This window comes from Perissodus microlepis, chromosome 7, assembly GCF_051167445.1.
Source record: "Perissodus microlepis isolate ML-2025 ecotype Zambia chromosome 7, ASM5116744v1, whole genome shotgun sequence".
NCBI classification, from domain to species: domain Eukaryota; kingdom Metazoa; phylum Chordata; class Actinopteri; order Cichliformes; family Cichlidae; genus Perissodus; species Perissodus microlepis.
In genome coordinates this window covers 22,295,731-22,315,678 of record NC_140467.1, presented here as the reverse complement: position 1 = coordinate 22,315,678, position 19,948 = coordinate 22,295,731, and the positions used below count along the sequence as shown (strand labels likewise).

The following is a 19,948-nucleotide window of genomic DNA, read 5'->3' as shown; positions in this document are numbered from 1 at the left end:
CAGTGATATTTAAAGCACTTTTGAATCTTCAATGCCCTGGCTTAGTTTTAGGAAACTGTGTGAAATACAGCAGAATGTTTTATGTTTTTGTCAGTAGGATTGTAAAACTCACTGAGCAAATGCAGCCACAAGATGGCACTTTTCAGAGTTGCCAAGTTTACCTGGACTAGAACCTGCTTCATTTATAGCTCCAATGTAAATACACTGCTCATTTTGTAGTGTAAAAACGTAATGGATTGTTTCCAGTGCTTTCAGAATTAGTTAACAGACACTGTGCAAACTGACCTCTGCTAACACTGTGAATCTTTGCAAGCATCTACAGAGGCACCATGCTAATGCAAAGCCAAAAAGGTTTCTATTGTTAACTGATAATTATGCTACAGTGCATTTCAGGTCATTTTACAGAGTGACAGGTTACTTTAAATAAAGAACTGAGTAATGTGTAATACGTTAGTTTTTGAGGGCCATCCTCAACATTGGTTACCACTTATGATGATTTGGTCCTCAGAGGTTTAAAAATATGAACAGAGCAAGATTTCTTTTCTTATTTGTTTTTGTTTTTTCTGGGGTTTTTTTTTTTTTCATTGGGCTCATCCATTATTGATGCTCACACTTGAATATTTAATGTTAATTTCAGCATTCTGGTAAATGTCCAGAAAGAGGAAACACCAGTGGAAAACATGACATGTGCACAAAAAAGCTCCCTACTGTTTAAAGAAATCAGCCAAAGTGCTCTGTGAGCTCAAAGTAAAAACTGCTAAACAGATATGTGAAGTTAACAGTTAAACAGTTATTGGAGATACTTTACTTCTGCTTTACTAAGTAGCAACAAAGTAGTAACAGCTCTTTATCACACAACATAATATGTTACTACTACCAGTACAGAAGGAAAATGAAACTGATCGCAGGTGACAGCTTTACAAGTTTAAAACAGGACACACTGTAATAAAATAAAAGCGATAAATCAGTCAAGTCAAAATGTTTCTCAGAACTAAAGGTTCTGCAAATTTTGACGTTTGAAAGCTTTCCATGGTCATCAGGAAGGCCAGTCTGAATGCCATGCCTCTGAGGTATATAGATTTTATTTGGGTATACAATATAGTGTGCGGTTATTATATTTATTCTTCCCTTTCCATCCAGACTGGTTCAGGGAAGACGTACACCATGGGGACTGGCTTCGATGTCAACATAGCAGACGAAGAGCTGGGTATCATCCCCCGTGCTGTCCACCACCTCTTCAAGGGCATTGAAGAGCGCCGGCGGACCGCCCAGGAGCAGGGACGTCCTGTACCAGAGTTTAAAATCAACGCACAGTTCCTCGAGGTACACACCCACTTTCCAGCTTTTTTTTTTTTTTTTTTTTTAACCTGTTTTTTGTTGTTGTCAAAATTTAACCCAGTAAATGAAAACACAAATTTCTTAGGCTTTCCAGTGTCATGGGTCAGGCTAATATTGTTGACACCGCTGGTTTAACAGGCTTTGACATGGTGCTCAGTCATTTGAAAATATCCACACTGCCACTGCAGCAGCTGTCGTTGGTGGGATTAGGAGGTGTTATCGGCCAGGTTGGGGGTGATAGAAGGTCTGTCTCTGGACAGAGAGAGTTAATAGAGATGATGTGACTTGACAGTTGTGCTAGGCCATCAGGCTCATCTTGAGCTGGGGAGGCAGTATAATGGTGAAAAAGAATTTTCACACATGGCAAATAAGATGTCGTTTTAGATCTAAGGCTTCAAAAGTTACTAGATGGTCCAGATTACCTTAAAACTACTGGTAGCTGCTTTAAGTTTAAAAGAGAGAGAGAATGAAAGCTCCAAGCTGTTTGGCAGTGGATGAGATGTCTATATATCATTTAGACCCAATATTGAGAAACGTATACTGCTTTGTTTCTCAGTCATTTAGTGGTTCAAGAGATATTTTCTAAAAACGTTTTAATATGTTGCTAATGAAAAGGTCTCAGTTCTGCTGCCATAGTCAAAATGAGAAGAGCTGAGTTGATTTAAAATAGCTGATTCTGTTATTTGAGTCACCTTCAGTGATCACAGTGTGCTAAAAGCAGTGACCTTAATGAGCAGTGAGTCTTTCACCGTACACTCATTGCTTTCACCTCTCAGGGCTGTTTACTGTACAGGCTGCTGTAACTTATTGTTTGGCCTGTAAACAGTATGAAAGACATAACACCCACTGGCATTTTTGCAATTTGTAAGTTATTCAACTTTTCCGTTCTGATTTTTACATAATGAGACGCTTGATCTCAGAATCTCTTCAAGAGATCTGAGAACAGCAAACATTGATAATAATATAGGGTAGTAGACAGAAACGACACAGCAATCACAGAATAATCTTTTGTTCCTGCTAGTTTGAAATATTTTCTTGCGTCTTCCTGCAGCTTTACAACGAGGAAGTTCTGGACCTCTTTGACTCAACTCGAGACATGAAGCAGAAATCTCACATTAAGATCCATGAAGATGCCAACGGTGGAATCTACACAGTGGGAGTGACCACACGGACGGTGTCCTCCGAGGCTGAGGTAACACAGATTATGTGTTGCACTGTTATGTAGGTGTTCAGCGCGACATCATTGATTTCCCTTTAAGCATCAGTTTATTCTAAAACAAAACATCCCCAAGACAAAATGTGTGTAGGTTGGTATCAAAGATTTACGCAGTACTCTTGGGTATAAACCTTTGTACTGCTACAAGTGTTACTGGAGTAAAGCTTCATATATCCAGTATAAATATATTTTTAGCACTGCACTTTGCTTTTGTGACTTTGCTGTTGTTTTTTGCACCAAATGTTTCAAAGTGGGTTCAACCATTGTATTAATATTTAATACTCTGACTCGGTAGATGATGCAGTGCCTGAAACTGGGGGCTCTGTCTCGCACCACAGCCAGCACTCAGATGAACGTCCAAAGCTCCCGATCTCATGCCATCTTCACCATCCACCTGTGCCAAGTCCGCGTCTGTGCCTCTGACAATGTACGTCAATAAATCACTGCAAATCATGTCTGTTAGATCTTATCAATAATATCATTTCTTTCCTTTTTTTTCTCCTTTTTATTATCAATGATTGTTGGGGGGGAAAAAAATCTGTGTGTACATGCTGCTGTCACCGAGTGTATTTACATGCATGATTTTTACACAGCAAGAAAATGACACTGATAATCGAGTCACCAATGGTAACTCTGAGATGGACGAGTATGAGACACTGACGGCCAAGTTTCACTTTGTGGACTTGGCCGGTTCGGAGCGGCTGAAAAGAACTGGAGCGACGGGTGATCGAGCCAAAGAGGGCATCTCCATTAACTGTGGACTGGTGAGTCTGTTCCTGCACCAGGATTTGTGAGGCAGCAAAGACTTCAAAGTCTAATGATATACTGCCATCTGGTGGTAGACTTTACAAATATACTTACAATCAAAAATGAATGAATTATGAAGTATTTTTAATGGTATTTCCATTTCCTGAACAAAGTCAGCACAGTTAGAGTGACCAGGGATCCTACATTGTTCCACACAAACATGCTGTTTCTGGGATGTGGCCACCCAAATCGCAACTAAAAAAAGTAGTGCTAAAAGTGTTAACTGTAACTCTACAAATGGACTGATAGCAAATTGTTGCCTCTCTATGAAATCCTTTCTCCCTTTGTCTCCTGTCTTTTTGACCAGCTCGCCCTGGGGAATGTAATCAGTGCTCTGGGTGACCGGAGCAAGCGGGCCTCACATGTGCCTTACAGAGACTCCAAACTCACCCGACTCCTGCAGGACTCATTAGGAGGAAACAGGTCAGAGGACCACAGATTTGAGCTTTTTCCTCATAAAAACATTTTGTCTTGATTTGTTTCTGATGCGGCAACGATTTCAACCGAATATCATCAAACAACAGGATAAGATGATGAGAACCAGTGCTGTTATATTTAATTAAAACTGAACTAAAACTAGATGTGGGGGGAAAAGCAATTAAAATAAAAGCTAGACTTGTTTAAAAGAATTGAAACTACCTGGAACAATTTTGAGAACTTGGAAATAAAAATGAAGATATAGAGAAAATATCCTTAGTTTTAGTGTTTGTTAGTTTGGGAAAAAAATTCTTAGAGCTTGCCTGAGTCAGTGATGAATGTGTGCATGCAATAATGATTAAAGCCACTAAAAACTAACACTGAAACAAATAAAAACTAAACTAAAACAAGATAATCCACCATGGAAACTCACTAAAACTAAATTGAATTGAAGATGAAAAGTCAAAATGGAAAAAAAAAAACCCACCCCAGCTAATTAGATGATATAAAACTGTGTTAACTGTGGGAGATGCCTGGGTGTGGATACCCACACACTAGATGTGATTTTTCTGCATAATTTCCTGCTCTGACCTCACCAAACAATTTCCATTAGTGAGAACATCTCAAACATTTTATCTCTTATGTCAATGTAAGAAATAACTACTAGGTGCAGTGTCCCACAGTGTCATAATTCCGATACTGTGTGGAGATCATGTGTGAAAATAATTTATGAAATGTCACTTTCTTCTTTCTCAGCCAAACAGTGATGATTGCATGCATCAGTCCATCTGACCGTGACTTCATGGAAACTTTGAACACATTAAAGTACGCGAACAGAGCGCGGAACATCAAGAACAAGGTGATGGTGAACCAAGACAAGGCCAGCCAGCAGATCAGCGCTCTGAGGACGGAAATAGCTCGACTGCAGATGGAGCTCATGGAGTACAAGACGGTGAGGAGACGGGAGGAATTTAAAGGACAGGGATGAGCCTTATGAAAAATGGAAGAAGAAAAAACCCACGTGGCATGTCAAAAAAATTTTAACTTTTTACAACAAACTATATTGTTTTTGCCCCCCCTGCAGGGTAAACGTTTGGTGGGTGAGGACGGTGTGGAAAGCTTGAGTGACATGTTCCACGAAAACTCCATGCTGCAGACAGAGAACAGCAACCTGAGGGTGAGGGTGAAGGCCATGCAGGAGACCATCGATGCCCAGCGGGCACGACTCACCCAGCTGCTCAGTGACCAGGCCAACCAGACCCTCGCCCGTGCAGGTATGCATCAAACTTATGAATTAGTTTAAGCAGAGAGTTGTTGGGTTTTTGTTTTTATATTGTGCCGCTCTAGTCACAGTTAATACATGATGTGCCTTTTTTCCCTTCATTACTCTTATCATGTTTCTCTTACAGGTGAAGGAGGCACAGAGGAAATTGGAAACATGATTCAGAGTTACATTAAAGAGATTGAAGACCTTCGGTAAATGAATTCCGATTTATTCCCTTGTTCATTTTTTACCTTTTCCTGTATGTTTTTGCCTCCTGTACTCATAAACATTAAGACTACCTCATTCTTTCAACAGTCACTACCCTGAAATGTTTGATGACATGTGAGATCACAGTTCAACTGTTTTGGTCTGGACTTTTGATCCCAGTCAATATAACACATGTGAAACCTTCCCAGGATCTCAGTGCGGACCAAACTCCAGAGCTTTTTCTGATCTCAGTCTGGATGAAACTAAACCGTCATTTCTTTTTCTGCAACAAAAACAGACTTGGGATGGTTCAAACATTTAGACTAAATACTAAAATACAGTAGACACGGATAAAATGAAAAGGTAGAGATGAGTTTAGCACGGGAGAAGAGAACTTTTTATTGAAATATTTTGTAATGATGTTATAAATAGTAGGCTGGAAAAAATAGAATTAGCCACACTGGTGACACGGTATCTTCAGAGGGGAAAGCAATGTTGTCTGAAACTGCAGCAGTACACAAACGGTGCACAAAGTTGTAATAAAATCATTCTGTTCATTGATTTAAATGGCAATAAAAATACTTCTTTAAACAACCTGTTTAAAAAGATTCAACCTGTTTATATGACATGAAATATGAAGTGTTTTAGTGGACTTTCATAATTGGCAATGAGACTGAACATTGTTATTTCGGCTGCTCTCTTTAGGGAGCACCACAGTGGGGTTGAATATCTACAGTGTTAAACACAAGCCTTGTTTTAACCCTTTATACCCATTTATATTACAGATGAAATTCATTTGTGAGGGACCAAATCTAGAGATTTGCCACAGTGAAGGCTCTGTATTACAATCTGTCGGTGTCTTGATGCTGTCCTCAGGGCAAAACTCCTGGAGAGCGAGGCTGTCAGTGAGAATTTGAGGAAGAATCTGTCCCGTGCCTCCAACCGTCAGTCGTTCTATGGAGGGTCCAGCTCCTTTTCCTCCACTCTTCTGGCCCCCGAGAAGGAAACTGCTGACATTATCGAACTCGCTAAGAAAGATCTGGAGAAACTGAAGAAACGAGAAAAGAAGAAGAAGAAAAGGTAACTGTGACAGTAAACGGAGCGAAGTTCTTGTTGTTTTTAAATGATTTTGAGGATTGGCTCTGTTGAATGTTTTATTACAGTCGTGCATATATTTGAGTGAGTTTCATACTGGAATGGCATTTTTATTTATCCTAAACCATTCATAATTTTCCAAAGGCATGATTGCTTTACCCAGAGGTCAGTTTGACTTGTTTCAAAGGTTCGTCTTTGTATATTGGAACGAGGACACTTAAAAGCCACAAATAACTTATTGAATAATTTATAAACATTTGACTTCATTTATACACATAAACACATCAGCTTTATGTTTTCAGTCGTTAGTTCTCTGGTAGTGCTGTACTGTCGCTGCACTGTAAATTTCAGTGCAAGCAAACACAGCAGATTGATCGCAGGCTCAGGTTTTATTTTATTTTTTAACTCAGAGCTGCCCCGGGGGCACTTTGGGGGCTGAAAGGTGGATTAAAGGTGTGGTTTTCAGTGCAGAGCTTCCTCTGACCAGTCTTCCCTCCATTCTTCCTTTGTTCATCTCTTGCTTCCTTCTCTCGTTTGACCCTTTGACCCTCCCTGAAGACTCCAGCTGCTGTTGGAGGAGAGAGAGAGGGAGGAAAGGGAGGAGGTGGTGGTGGAAGAGGTTGAGGATGCCAGGTTTGTCAGAGCTTCCACCCTCCTGTTGCCATTCCCATGCTTCCCCATAATTCAGCACTTTATTTTAATTTTATTGTTTGTTTGGGCAGGTATTTCCCTGCTCTGACGTGAAACATACTACTGTCAAAGCACATCACCTCCCTGAAACACAGTTTTGCCACTTAATAAGCTTTAATCTCCTATTTTCAAACAATCTAAGGCTGGATGACAAAAAAATCCCCTTTTCAGTGTATTAATCTTTTATTTTCTTTTTGATCACTTTACCCGGGTGGTTTTTGTGTGAAATGCTACCTTAGCATTGCTAACCCCCCGAGTTTGGATAAAATATTTATCCAACAGATCTGCTTCATGGATTTGGTTAAAACATTTATTTTTCGTACTGCATTTTCCTTCCATGCTTCTTTACTTTGCCAGTTTTGACCAGCCTGATGAGATGCCTCCCTTCTTTTGTTTAAAAATACTGTCTTTTGCACAATCAAGCTTATAAAATTGGAGCAATCCCAACTTATATTCTGTGGTCTTACCTAAGTCTCACTGTGTAAGACTTGTTTATGTTTTCTCACAGAGACGAGTGTCTGCAGAGATTGAGTCATTGGAAACTAAACCTTGCATTGTGGTGAAACCAGTCAAAAAGCTTCTTTGCCAAAAAGACAGTGTAACCTCCCTGATGTTAAAGATGCCATGCACAGATATGTTACTTACTACTGCTTTTATCCAGAAAATGAATGTTTCTTTATTGCCAGCAGATTAACGTGCAATCCACTTCCTGCAGAAAAAGCTTCCAAGTTCTCTTCTTACATTACAAATGGAAAACTGATTACAACGTCTTTTCAATCTTTCAGCGTCAACAAAGAAGAAGTTCCTGACAATGAGCAAGAAAAGGGTACAGAGAAGGAAATGACAGAGAGGGCCAGTGAGGACACGGAAATGGTATGACGGACTCCATTATGTTCCTCCATTATTTATATAATCAACCTCGTATAGACAGTGTACTAAATAGTACTTTGAAATAAAAAGGTATATTTGTTTTATGCTGTAGGAGGTCCAGGAGGGCAGTGACCATGAGGAGGGAGAGGAAGAGGAAGAAGAGGAGGAGGAAGAGATGGATGTAGAGGAGAGCTCTGATGACTCTGACTCAGAGTCAGATGAAAAAGGTATCCTGCATGAATTTTTCTTTTTATTGATTTAATGAAACTGTCTTTAAAGTGTCACTTGTAAGTTGCGACCCCCTTTTTTTCCCCCATTCAGATGGCAGATTTTGAGCCAGCTCGTTACACGAGATCTCATTTAAATTCAGTACATTAGCAACTGAAAACAGACATGTTATGAACCCTGTTTAAATGTGTTTGAAGTTCTCTTAATACTTGTGACCCTCACTCATAGGCTGGCAATCTAAATCATTAAACCTTTGCGAACCCACTGTTCATATGATAGTTTTCTTCTGAGTGACCTGAGAATTTTCTCTCATTCTGTTCATTCTCATTCAGGTGCTTATTACCTTTACCAAGAAAGTGACGTTTTTGGTGGCATTTGCATGTGCCTATACACACAGTAGCTCAAGGTTTTGAATGAATTTTGATCAAACTTTGTTGGGATAGAGTAGGGTCATGTTAACTATCCACTGAAACTTGCCAAGGTCTTTAAAGTCAGCTTAGGGCTGTGCGATATGATCAAACTCTCATATCCCGATATAAGAATTCTATCATCCCGATAACGATATAAATCACAAAAATGTAACATTTTCTGTAAATTCTGTGAATCTCGGGCAGCTCGTCTAGCGGGAAGTGTTTCCAGCTGTGCGTCGTGTAGCTGGAGTCGAGTGTTTTAACAGATGCATGAAACTATACATTTTTAGACATAAGTTGTAAAGGCCGCCGTTTTCTTTGTGAGTATTTATTACACGGCGTGCTGCGGGGGAAAGCCTGTTCTAACATTTGAGTCTAAGGTTTATTTTTTAGCACCTGGCGGCTCTTTTTTACTTCCCATCCGTAAATAATCTGTTCTTTCACGTGATTCAGTTTATTTTGAAAAGTCTCAACAGGATCTTGAGCTTTATTGTGAAAGGTTTATGTGGAACATAAACAAGCGGACACGCGATGCTGTTACCGTCGTTGTTGCTAACCACAACGCATAAAAACAGGCGCTTGTCTGTCGGTAGTGTGGTTATATAAAATATAAGAGAAAGAGAGAACTTTAAGAAATTAATATAGCCACTACAGTGACCATCAAAACGATGAAAAAAATATTGCCGTAAACAGTTTATTTTGCGACACCACGAAACAAACGATAGCGTAAAATGAAACGATAGACGTTTTCATATCGTCATCCGATATATATCGTCATATCGAACAGCCCTAAGTCAGCTTAATGATTTGTTGGCCTTACAAAGTGTGTTTTTACAGGCGTGATGTGTATTGTGAACATGCAGAATGTACCGTATAAAGATTTAAAATATCATGCCACATTTGACCTCTGACCTCTCTTTCAAGGTCAATCATTTATTTTAAAATCATAGTGATAATAATGCTACATAGAGCTGTCTAAAACTCTTTCGTACTGCCATTGTTTGTTGACAACATAAAGGAATATTGGGAAGAATATATGGGAATTCTAAATGTTGCGTTATAGTTTGTATCCAAATATCATATCACATTTGACCTCTGACCTCACTTTTACATTGCACATCTGCCTTTCTTTCAAGTTGAAGAAAGTATTTCCAAGACAATGAATCCATGTAAATGAAAAATTGTACTGAGAATTATGTCAGGTTTATTAAAGTGAGCTTCAACAGGACAAATACATTTTAAAAAGGCTGCACTTTGTAGTGCAGTAAAAACAACTGCAAACTTTTTAATCTATGTTTAAAAAGAACAAAGAAACCAAATTGAATATAAAGAAAATACAATGCTATTCCCTTAAAAGTAAATATTGTGCAGACAATGATCTGCCTTGGTGGGGGTTTGTGCTCACAGTGCTTCATTTTTTGTTTATAGGCTTCCAAACAGATATGAATTGTAATATTAGACTGTGTATAAATTCAACTACAAACTCCTGGTTACGTCCTGTTTTTCTGGGTTTTACATGGCTCATTATAGAACAGGGGTAGGCAACTCCAGGCCTCGAGTGCCGGTGTCCTGCAGGTTTTAGATCGCACCCTGGGTTAACAAACCTGAATCAAATGATTAGTTCATTACCAGGCCTCTGGAGAACTTCAAGAAATGCTGAGGAGTCATTTAGCCCTTTAAATCAGCTGTGATGGATCATGGACACATCTAAAACCTCCAGGACACTGGCACTCAAGGCCTGGAGTTGCCTACCCCTGTTATAGAATATACTGCCCTTCATGCATATACTCACTCCCAGACTTTGAGGGGTATATGCATGAAGGGCAATGAGCAAAACAAAAATGTCTGCTTACATAAATTAAGACCCAATTACTCAATTAACAAAATTGGTTTACAAAAACATAATTTGATGTAATTGCTTGTGATATTCTTTAGGCTCTGCCTAAAACTTTTTTAGGTTTAGCATTTCATGTTTTCAGGTGGGCAAAAACACCTTTTCTAAGATAAAATATGAAGTAGTACAAATTAATTTTCTTTCACTTCTTTTCAGTTTTCAAGTTGAACATGGGACTAAACAAATGAAACCTGACTATGTGTAATCCAAGATTATTTAAATGGATCTTCTAACAACAAAATACAAGAACTACTTGAGATTTATGCCTGTAACTGCGGATGTCGATACTTAATCAGCTCGTCGGTGTCTCACAGAGAATTACCAGGCAGATCTGGCCAACATCACCTGTGAGATTGCCATTAAGCAGAAGCTGATTGACGAACTGGAGAACAGCCAGCGGCGTCTACACACACTGAAACAGCAGTACGAACAGAAGCTGATGATGCTGCAGTGCAAGATCCGAGACACCCAGCTGGAGAGGGACCGCGTCCTCCAAAACATGAGTAAGACGACGAGGGAAGTGGGAGGTCACATATCAGTCAGAGGGGAGAGCACTGCAGTGTGAGACATAATTTATTTACATGTGCTCTGACAGTTTGGATGAAATCATCCACCAGGAGGCACTTGTGGGTTTGGTTCATCATATCTCTGCCTCTGATCAGCTTATTTCAATCTCAAACAGAAAGTATATTTGGTATTTCTGATTAAGCTTGGAAGAATTCATGTTATAGCCTACTTATTTGATCTGAGCCTTTGTTTTTCTTTAATAATGAAAAACCTGTTTATGAACGTGTGCTGGCAGACGGGGACAGTTAATACATCAAAGTTTGTCTGAGACGGATTTTAAAAGAATGGATTTTAAAGCCAGACTTATTAGTTTTGTCAAAAAGCACACACACACACACACACACACACAGACTAGTTGACCAACTGTGTGTAAAACATGTTGTCTGCAAAGTGAAAGTGTGATTCTGTTCACAAACACTTTCTCCAGATAGGTTTACACGAAACAAAATCTGTTTTGTATTTTTATTTTATTTATTTTTATTTTTGGTAGCCTAATGTTGAGATTTCAGTTAGTCCACCTGCAGATAGTCAGGCACACACAGCTGGGGGAGCATGTCCCACAGCAGTGTTGGATTTAAAAAATGTTATAGTATTATATTTTTTCTGAATATTTTCAGGTTCAGTAGAAACTGGTACAGAGGATAAGGCTCGCAAAATCAAGGCTGAATATGAGAAGAAGCTGAGCATCATGAACAAGGAGCTTCAAAAGCTCCAGTCGGCCCAGAAGGAGCATGCCCGCCTACTCAAGAACCAATCACAGTACGAGAAACAGCTGAAGAAGCTTCAGATGGATGTGGCAGAAATGAAGAGGACTAAGGTATGGACTAAGGAGATATAACTGTACCAGATATGACACTCATGTAAACTGGAGATGCGGGCTCTCTAGTTTACATGTGTGCTGTTACTAAGCCCAATATTGTTTAATATGATCTATCCAGGTCCGTCTTATGAAGCAGATGAAGGAGCAACAGGAGAAGAACAGGATGAACGAGTCTCGCAGAAACCGAGAAATAGCTTCTTTGAAGAAGGACCAGCGCAAGCAGGAGGTTAGTAACAGTCTGTTTATAAACTTCTGCAGTTATATCACGGTCTGTGCCACGAGTTTCATTACTTTCTTTGATGATACTATATTCATGTTTCCTCCTCAGCATCAGCTGAAGTTATTGGAAGCTCAGAAAAGACAGCAGGAACTTATTCTGAGGAGGAAGACTGAGGAGGTGAGAGGCATCAAAACATATTTCTGACAGAGGAAGCAGATTGAACTTTAATTGTACTTGTGAGACTGTAGATGCAAGCATATGTCCGGTATATGTTGTGTTTACACATTTTTTGGTGTGACAAGTAAGCTCTGTGTGTCAGGTGACAGCTCTGAGGAGGCAGGTCAGGCCTACTTCGGGTAAGGTGATCCGAAAGGTCAATCTTCCAGAACCAGTCCAGGACTCCTCACACAGACCCCCCTCTGGACGCATGTACTCCTCCAGCAACAGTGCTCCCAATGGCACTTGGTGAGTCTGTGTGCACGCAAATGTTTGCTTGGGTGCATAATTTTTTACTTTTTTAAAGAGGCCGGCTGGAAGGAAGGCTCTGAGATGTAGACACTGCAGACATTTTCAGGAAACAGTGAACACCCTACCTGCCTCATTTCATAAAATGAAACCTAAATCTCTTCTTCAGTTATTTGCATCTGTGATTAGTACTGAGTATCTGAGATTGCTGCCCAAAGATCTAGGCAAAACTGTGGCTAGCAGTTGAAATTCTTATTAACAGTATAGCTTTAGAGTTGAATTGGTGGATAAAAGTATGGATAAATGGTTACAAGTATAAGCTGACCGCATGAAATGAAAGATAAACAGATGAATGTTATTAGGTAAAACATACGGTTAGCAGTTTAAAGTATTAACACATGGATGGCTATTATGTAAAACTTTTAGCTGTCAGAATGAATAAAAAATCAATATATTTGATAAACTCTTAAAATGTGTACTAATTAAATATCCTAAAAGGACAAATAGTTGAAACACTTCACTAATCCTAAATTATGCTAAGCTAAAAGTCCAAATCCACTTTAAAATGCACACAATGTGAACATTTGAGTTGTTGTCGATGGAGGGTTTCTTAATCACTATATACATTCTCCCTGGATTTGTACATTTAGGTGTTAAATAAGTGGCTGTATTAATCGGACAGTTTACTGATGAGTGATGCTGCATGTACAGGTCTTCTTACAGGCGCACAGGAAGTGTTTACAGCACCAGAATGGCTCGCAACAAATGGCAGTCCCTGGAGCGGCGTATCTCTGATGTCATCATGCAGAGGATGACCATCTCTAATATGGAAACCGACATGAACCGCCTTCTCAAGGTAAAAACCTAAAGCAGGACAGTTATATAGATTTTGAATGTTAGCAGATCAGGAGAAAGACCTAAAAGATATCTTGCTAGATTCCTGGAAGACATTAAATTGTTCTTTTATCTTCAGTAGGGAAATTTTAAAATCTATGACCTTGTGGCTGTTGTTAAGCTTAATGCAGCAAAAACAGTTGTTTCATTTAATATTGCTCTGCATCCTTGTGTGTTTCCTTATCAATGAGCTTCAAAGAACATGTCATTGCTTTAGGTTAATTTAATCATCGTCTGTGACTTTTCCCATATTCAGAAATGACTCAGTGATTGAAAATATATAAGAATTTGTTTCATTTTTAACACACAGCAAAGGGAGGAGCTCACCAAGCGCAAGGAGAAGGTCCTCAGGAAGAGGGACCGGCTGCTCAGAGAGGGGCCAGAGGCAGAGAAGACTGTTCTTCCCATCAATGAGGAAGTGGAAGCATTGACAGCCAATATTGACTATATTAATGACAGTATTGCAGATTGTCAGGCCAACATCATGCAGATGGAGGAAACCAAGGTAAGAGAGCCTGCTGATTCTGGAAATTGGCAGCCAGATATTGAAAACCTCAGACGGGTTGTTTAGCTTGTTTTAACCCTTTTTTTTATTTTTTTTTCTGAACTGAGACATTTTCAGGCCTGCTTCCAGAATAAAATGACCGGGTGTGAATCAGCAGTTAGTGATGGTGATCTCTGCCTATACAGATTAATAGGACGACCCTTGGAAAAACCTGGAAACTGTTCAAATGGTCGTCAAATCGCATCTTTGTTGATTATATAGTGAGGTGTCAAAACTTGGGCAGAGGGGAGGTCGCCAGATACCATCTATATAAAAGAAATGGATAGACTGTGGAATGTGAATGACCTTCATTATGTCACAATCAGCTGAAATTCAGTGTTCTTAGCACTTGCTGACTGAAGAGTAAAGGATTTGAAAGAATATATCTTTGAATTAAAATAGTTACATTTTTCTTTTGTATTTCTTCTTTTTTAAGTTGTATAAAGGGTGTTTCACTCTAACTCAGGAGAGCCCATACACATTTTTACTGTCAGGAAAACTATGAGAGAGTCAATACTGAAACTGTAACAGTAACTTCATAGCACAAACACAGTGCCTGAAGTACCGTGGACTCCAGTTCCAAGAGAAAAAGTGGCTTTCTCTGATCATTTTGCTAAAAATATGCATTGTAGCACATAATAAACAACATATGGGCATGTTAACAAGGTTGGAAATTTGAATTTCATTTCTCTTAACTATGGTCTTCAAATTTTACTTTTTCTTTCTCCTAGGAGGAGGGTGATTCTGTGGATGTCTCTGCTGTGATTGGTTCTTGTACACTGACAGAGGCTCGTTTTCTCCTTGATCACTTCATGTCAATGGCAATTAACAAGGTACCCTCCTTCAGAAAGAGAAATCACACCTGTTCAGTGAAAACATCACCATTTCCTCTCCTTATGAATAACATACAACAAACATGATTATACATAGATGTTATTTAGCTTACGTGTCTTTTATGTGCAAAATAGTAGAAACCTCTGTATGTAGAAAGAAATGCAGTTGTATAGTAACAGAAACTGTAGGACACCAGTTGACTGTAGGTGGGTTGTAAGCGACCAGGGGAGAAGATGATGATGATGATGATGATAATAATAATAATAATAATAATAATAATAATAATAATAATAATAATAATAATAATAATAATAATACATTTTATTTGAAAGCGCCTTTCAAAACACTCAAGGTCGCTGTACACAGTAGAATAAAAGCAACATAAAAGCAAGAAGTTTACAGAATCATAAAAGCATAAGACATAAACAAATAAAATAGGAGAGTGGAAAGGTTATGTGGGATAAGCTATTTTGTACAAGTGGGTTTTGAGTTTGGACTTAAAGAGAGAGAAGGAAGAGATGTTTCTTAAATCAGGAGGTAGGGAATCATGTCATGGAGCAGAGCAGCTGAAAGCCCTGCTCCCCATGGTTGCAAGACGGGGGGGGGGGGAAGGGACGGAGAGTGAAAGGGAAGAAGAAGATCTGAGACAACGTCTCATGTTGTTGTTGTTTGTTGTTCCTTCACTGTTGATCTTTTATTTAACCAGAATTCAACTTGGATAATTTTTTTTATTAATAACTGATAAAAATTGCCACATCTGTATTGGGGCTAAATACTTCAGAGCCACTGCTGTACAGTAGTCATATAGCCCAAGTATCAGCAATATGACACGCAAGTGCATTTGCATATGTGCACGATATTAAGTTGTAGCATCTGTTCCATGCATTAACTCAGAAACTTCCAACTCTAACCAAAAAATGAAATGAAATGCAGATGAAATGGCCTGACACTGTGGTCTGACCTCTTCAGGGCCTGCAGGCAGCTCAGAGGGAGTCTCAGGTGAAGGTGATGGAGGGCAGATTGAAGCAGACTGAAATTACCAGCGCCACACAGAACCAGCTGCTCTTTCACATGCTGAAGGAGAAGGCAGAGTTTAACCCAGAGCTGGACGCGCTGCTGGGGAATGCTTTGCAAGGTAGAATAAAAATAATGAAAAGATACAATAAAATAAAAACGTATCCAGTTTGGACCAGGCCCTGCCCACCCACTGAAAGTGTCACTGATATCATGCTAGGCAAAGCTGAGATTAGAATTTAATTCTGGGATGTTTTAGATCTATTTCTCTCCCTGAGTGTACGTGTTTAAATTTAGCAGCATAAATGTTGCTTTCATACTCTTGTTAGAAATGATTTTGCTGTCAGGAGGTGCACTGGGTAACTGGTCAGTTGCATGATTGGGCCTTTTGAGGTGATATTGCTTGTTGCCTTCTGCCGAATAGAAGCTGGCGTCCCTGTTGTATAACCGACAGTTAATTCCATGGTTACATTTTGGTGCTGTGTACACAAGTATATACGATCACATTAGTATAATACGGTTTCTGTTTACATGTTTGTAATTAAAGCTGATTACTTCTTTTTGTTTTGATATTGAATTTGCCAGCCTCTGTTCGGTAGGATGCTCTGACAGTTGGTGCATTTTATTTTATTTTTATATCTTTTTTTATCGATTTATTTATTTATTTATTTATTTTTTCGAATTTTGGGGGATGGTTTTTGATTTGTGCGTTGCCTTTTTCTGTTCCCCCATCTTTTCTTTTCCCTTTTTTTGTTTTCTTATGTGTTTACAGAGCTAGGTAACATCCCGCCTGGTAAGTGAAACCCTATTGGACTCTAATCAGTTATGAATGCATGGTTCCTTCCCTTTGCACTTTGAGAACTAACTGAACATAACATAAACAGGTGCATGAGGTGCAGTGCAACCAGGCTCCCCTCCATGTGTTGGCTGAAGCTTTCCCCTCTCCTTATCTGGATACACTCCTCCTACCCTCTGTCCTCCCCCTCCTCCTTGCAGCTCACATGTGCTACAGCCTCCATGTTTTAGCACCTGCTAACCCCAGACTCTTCTACAGGAACCATATAACGTGGATATTTTGCTCTGTTAGACCTTGTAGGTCAGCTGACCCATCAGGACCAGCAGACTAATGATTTCTTGCACTCCTCCACCCTGTTATCTCATGTTGGTTCTTTTACATTCATATCAGCTCCCTTACATGTCTCTTTAAAATCTTCCCAATATGACCTCTCTCTGACTTTGAACCTCATCTGTTTTTGAGCCATCTGGTATTAATGAGCTCGGCGAGGGCCAGGTTTATCAATTAAACAGCATGGCGCTGTGCTGACATCACCCTTCATCTGCTTCATCTGTTCATTTTTCTACATGTTATACAAAAGAAATCAAAATTGCAAAGGTTAAAATAAAGAAGTTAAATTATTTAAGTCTCTAGCAAAGTATACTTACTAAGAACCATTTTAGCTGACCAGTCATCTCAGCTAAATCACTCCATCTAATATTCTCTGTTCACGGATCTCATCTGACAGAAAACGGGGACGATAGCAGCAGTGACGAATCTGCCCAGAGCCCCTCTGCAGAGGGAAAGTAAGTCTGTTATAGTGCTTAAAAAGTACTATAACAATGTATTTGTAGATTTCAAATATTATCTTGTGGCATATTTTGTCACATTTATGTTAAGTTGCTTCGGTAATTCATGAATTGTTATATTATTGCATTATATACATATGTTTTATTGTTTCTTTTAATGAAATTGCATTTTGTCTTTTATGTTCACATTAATGTTTATACTATTCTTATAATTAACTTGTTAATTATGAGAAGTATTGTTTAATTATACTGCAAAGCAGTAAAGCAGAGAGGAGCAGTGTAGTCCAAGCACATTCTTTAATGAGTGTTTGCATTAAAAAACTTGTCTGTATTTCCTCCAGCACTCTGGCTACAGATTTCATGAAACTTTGTGGAGAGACCAAAACAAGGAATAAGGTATTGTAGAGTTTGTTGCACATGTTTGATGCCTTATCCTAAAATCATTTCTGTATTTTTAATTATTCACTTATCTGTGCTGTACAGGCTCGCAGGAGGACGACCACTCAGATGGAGTTGCTCTACGCTAACAGTGACTCTGCCCCTGATGCACCTACTGTCGACTTTTCTAGTCCGATGTTGCCGTTAGCTGAAACACCCGATGCGGGCGGAGACATGGACTTGTCAGGCTCAGTCAGGGACTACGCAGCTCTCTCCCCTGGCTTTTCCTCTAAATTGGGCAGCATGTAAGTTCAGGCCCTGCACTCTTACTAACAGATTAATTCCTCCTTCTCTTTTTCCTGCATGTTGTTGCTGCGCTTCTTTGCTTTATTTGGTTATATATTGTTTACAAGCACCTTCACATTTTGCTATACCTTACAGCAATTGATGAATCTATTTGAAAAAAGCATGTAGAGACGAGCAAATATTTTGTATTGCTTGATTATTACTGTGCCCTGCAAAAGTCTCCCTTGCCGTTCCTCATTCCAGGTCAGTTGCACACTAATAAAAGAAATACTAACCAGGCTGCATTAAATGTCTCGTGACAAGCAGTGCTTTAAAATGGAGCCAGTTGCTTTATGTAAGAATAAACCTTAGCTGATAATAATCCATCAAAAATGATACAGTTAGAATTATATTTGTGGATGTGCAGCACACACTGCACTCATTGTTAAACATGAGCTTGACGAAGAACCATCACTGTTTTGGAACTGTAACATCAGGTAACTGTATTTCTGTGTGTACTGCATGCTCATCTCGCCATTGTTGCCATTATTTTGTATCGGTTTCATTTCCATTTGTTTTAAAAATCTTTTTTTTTGTTATACTATCTGTGTTGTTTGTGGATAAATCGGTAAAACTGAACATTCAGTTCTGGCTCCAGAAATCTGCCAGGCGTGGAAAAGCGAGCTCCTGAGCCTTCCCCGCTCTCGCGCAGGAAGACCTATGACAAGGCACAAGCAGCGGCTGAAAGGGCAAAGGTCAAGGACATTAAACAGTAAGAGCTTGATGCCATCATCGTGGCTACAGAGCTTAAAGACAAAACTACTTCACTTTGACCCTACTAATACTCCTCCTTCTGGTTTCTTGGTTTGGAAAAGCATGTGGTGTCTACATAATGCTCTGCATCTTGTTTGATGACCGTCACATGCCAAGCTCTAGGCTTCATTTGAAGTAATTTTTTCCCCAGCCTAACTTAAATAACACATATCTTCTCTGAGCTCTAATGTCGAAAGCTGGTGATTACTGTATTTTTGATAGTTTGGGATCAAATTCATTGTTTGCTTGCTAATTGATCCGCTTGCTCCTGACGTCCTGTTCAGAAATCGCTCTCTTTACTTTTCTTTATCTCACCAGTAAGTTTTCCAGCGTAAGATTCAAATAGAAAGATTGAACAGTGAGCGAACGGTTATTATAAAACTGGCTGTGCATCAACTGAAAAATACTGACATCAGTTTTTGATTATATCTTAAGAATTCTTCTTCATTGCCTGTCATCCTGTTTTAGAATATGAGCAACTTCAAAAACATTAGTGCTGTGAAAGTGGTCAAGATGTATTTGTAGTACAGACTTGAAGATTAAATCTAAGTGGTTTGTCAAAATAATGAAAAATAACATTGCATTAACTATTTAGGAATCATAATTATTACATGTGACCATGATGTCAGTATCTGTAATTATACCCAAGAGTCTTGATTGCAGTGGTTTTGAGGGTTACTGCTTAAAGGTAGTGTATAAAAGCTCATGACTAGATGTCAGTAGATTGCAGTCAACTGAATTCTATTCTTACCCTTCCCAATTTTAAGCACCTAATCCTAGATACAGTGGTCGGTTAAGGACAAACAATGCTGGCCGTCGAGTGTAGACTGCCAATCTGCCGTTTACCTCAGCAGTATGCTGCTTGTTTACATCCATTTAATCTGGAGGAGGCTGTAAACCTTCTGAGTCTGATACGAGTTTATGAATCGGTGAAGCTCACTGATGTCTAATGACAATACTGAGGTTAGTTGTTGAGTTTTAGTGGATTTTGTTGCTCTTAGCTGCTGTCACTGAAACTTTTTTTGCAGTCGCTGTAATGTTGTTGGACTCGGTCACTTGGTGAATAAACTCAGAGGGAAAGTGTGATTTATTAT

General features: G+C 39.2%; 1 protein-coding gene across 7 annotated transcripts in view; it reads left to right on the top strand.

Annotated features, from left to right (window-relative positions):
* Positions 1 to 19,948, top strand: part of kif21a (kinesin family member 21A) — a 57,341-nt gene that overhangs the window by 22,550 nt on the left and 14,843 nt on the right. The window contains exons 3-28 of one of the 7 annotated variants that reach the window (XM_084934197.1): positions 1,141 to 1,323; positions 2,390 to 2,530; positions 2,850 to 2,981; positions 3,148 to 3,318; positions 3,669 to 3,784; positions 4,535 to 4,730; positions 4,863 to 5,052; positions 5,188 to 5,254; positions 6,126 to 6,329; positions 6,903 to 6,977; positions 7,820 to 7,907; positions 8,017 to 8,131; positions 10,751 to 10,939; positions 11,621 to 11,820; positions 11,942 to 12,049; positions 12,152 to 12,220; positions 12,363 to 12,508; positions 13,220 to 13,364; positions 13,713 to 13,907; positions 14,678 to 14,779; positions 15,750 to 15,915; positions 16,567 to 16,587; positions 17,318 to 17,375; positions 17,720 to 17,774; positions 17,862 to 18,061; positions 18,700 to 18,813. In XM_084934197.1, coding sequence (XP_084790323.1) covers positions 1,141 to 1,323; positions 2,390 to 2,530; positions 2,850 to 2,981; positions 3,148 to 3,318; positions 3,669 to 3,784; positions 4,535 to 4,730; positions 4,863 to 5,052; positions 5,188 to 5,254; positions 6,126 to 6,329; positions 6,903 to 6,977; positions 7,820 to 7,907; positions 8,017 to 8,131; positions 10,751 to 10,939; positions 11,621 to 11,820; positions 11,942 to 12,049; positions 12,152 to 12,220; positions 12,363 to 12,508; positions 13,220 to 13,364; positions 13,713 to 13,907; positions 14,678 to 14,779; positions 15,750 to 15,915; positions 16,567 to 16,587; positions 17,318 to 17,375; positions 17,720 to 17,774; positions 17,862 to 18,061; positions 18,700 to 18,813 — 3,446 coding nt within the window. Of the gene's footprint in view, positions 1 to 1,140; positions 1,324 to 2,389; positions 2,531 to 2,849; positions 2,982 to 3,147; positions 3,319 to 3,668; positions 3,785 to 4,534; positions 4,731 to 4,862; positions 5,053 to 5,187; positions 5,255 to 6,125; positions 6,330 to 6,902; positions 6,978 to 7,819; positions 7,908 to 8,016; positions 8,132 to 10,750; positions 10,940 to 11,620; positions 11,821 to 11,941; positions 12,050 to 12,151; positions 12,221 to 12,362; positions 12,509 to 13,219; positions 13,365 to 13,712; positions 13,908 to 14,677; positions 14,780 to 15,749; positions 15,916 to 16,566; positions 16,588 to 17,317; positions 17,376 to 17,719; positions 17,775 to 17,861; positions 18,062 to 18,687; positions 18,814 to 19,948 lie in introns of all 7 variants that reach the window. The other 6 variants (XM_084934196.1, XM_084934199.1, XM_084934198.1 and 3 more) reach the window with 6 other exon arrangements.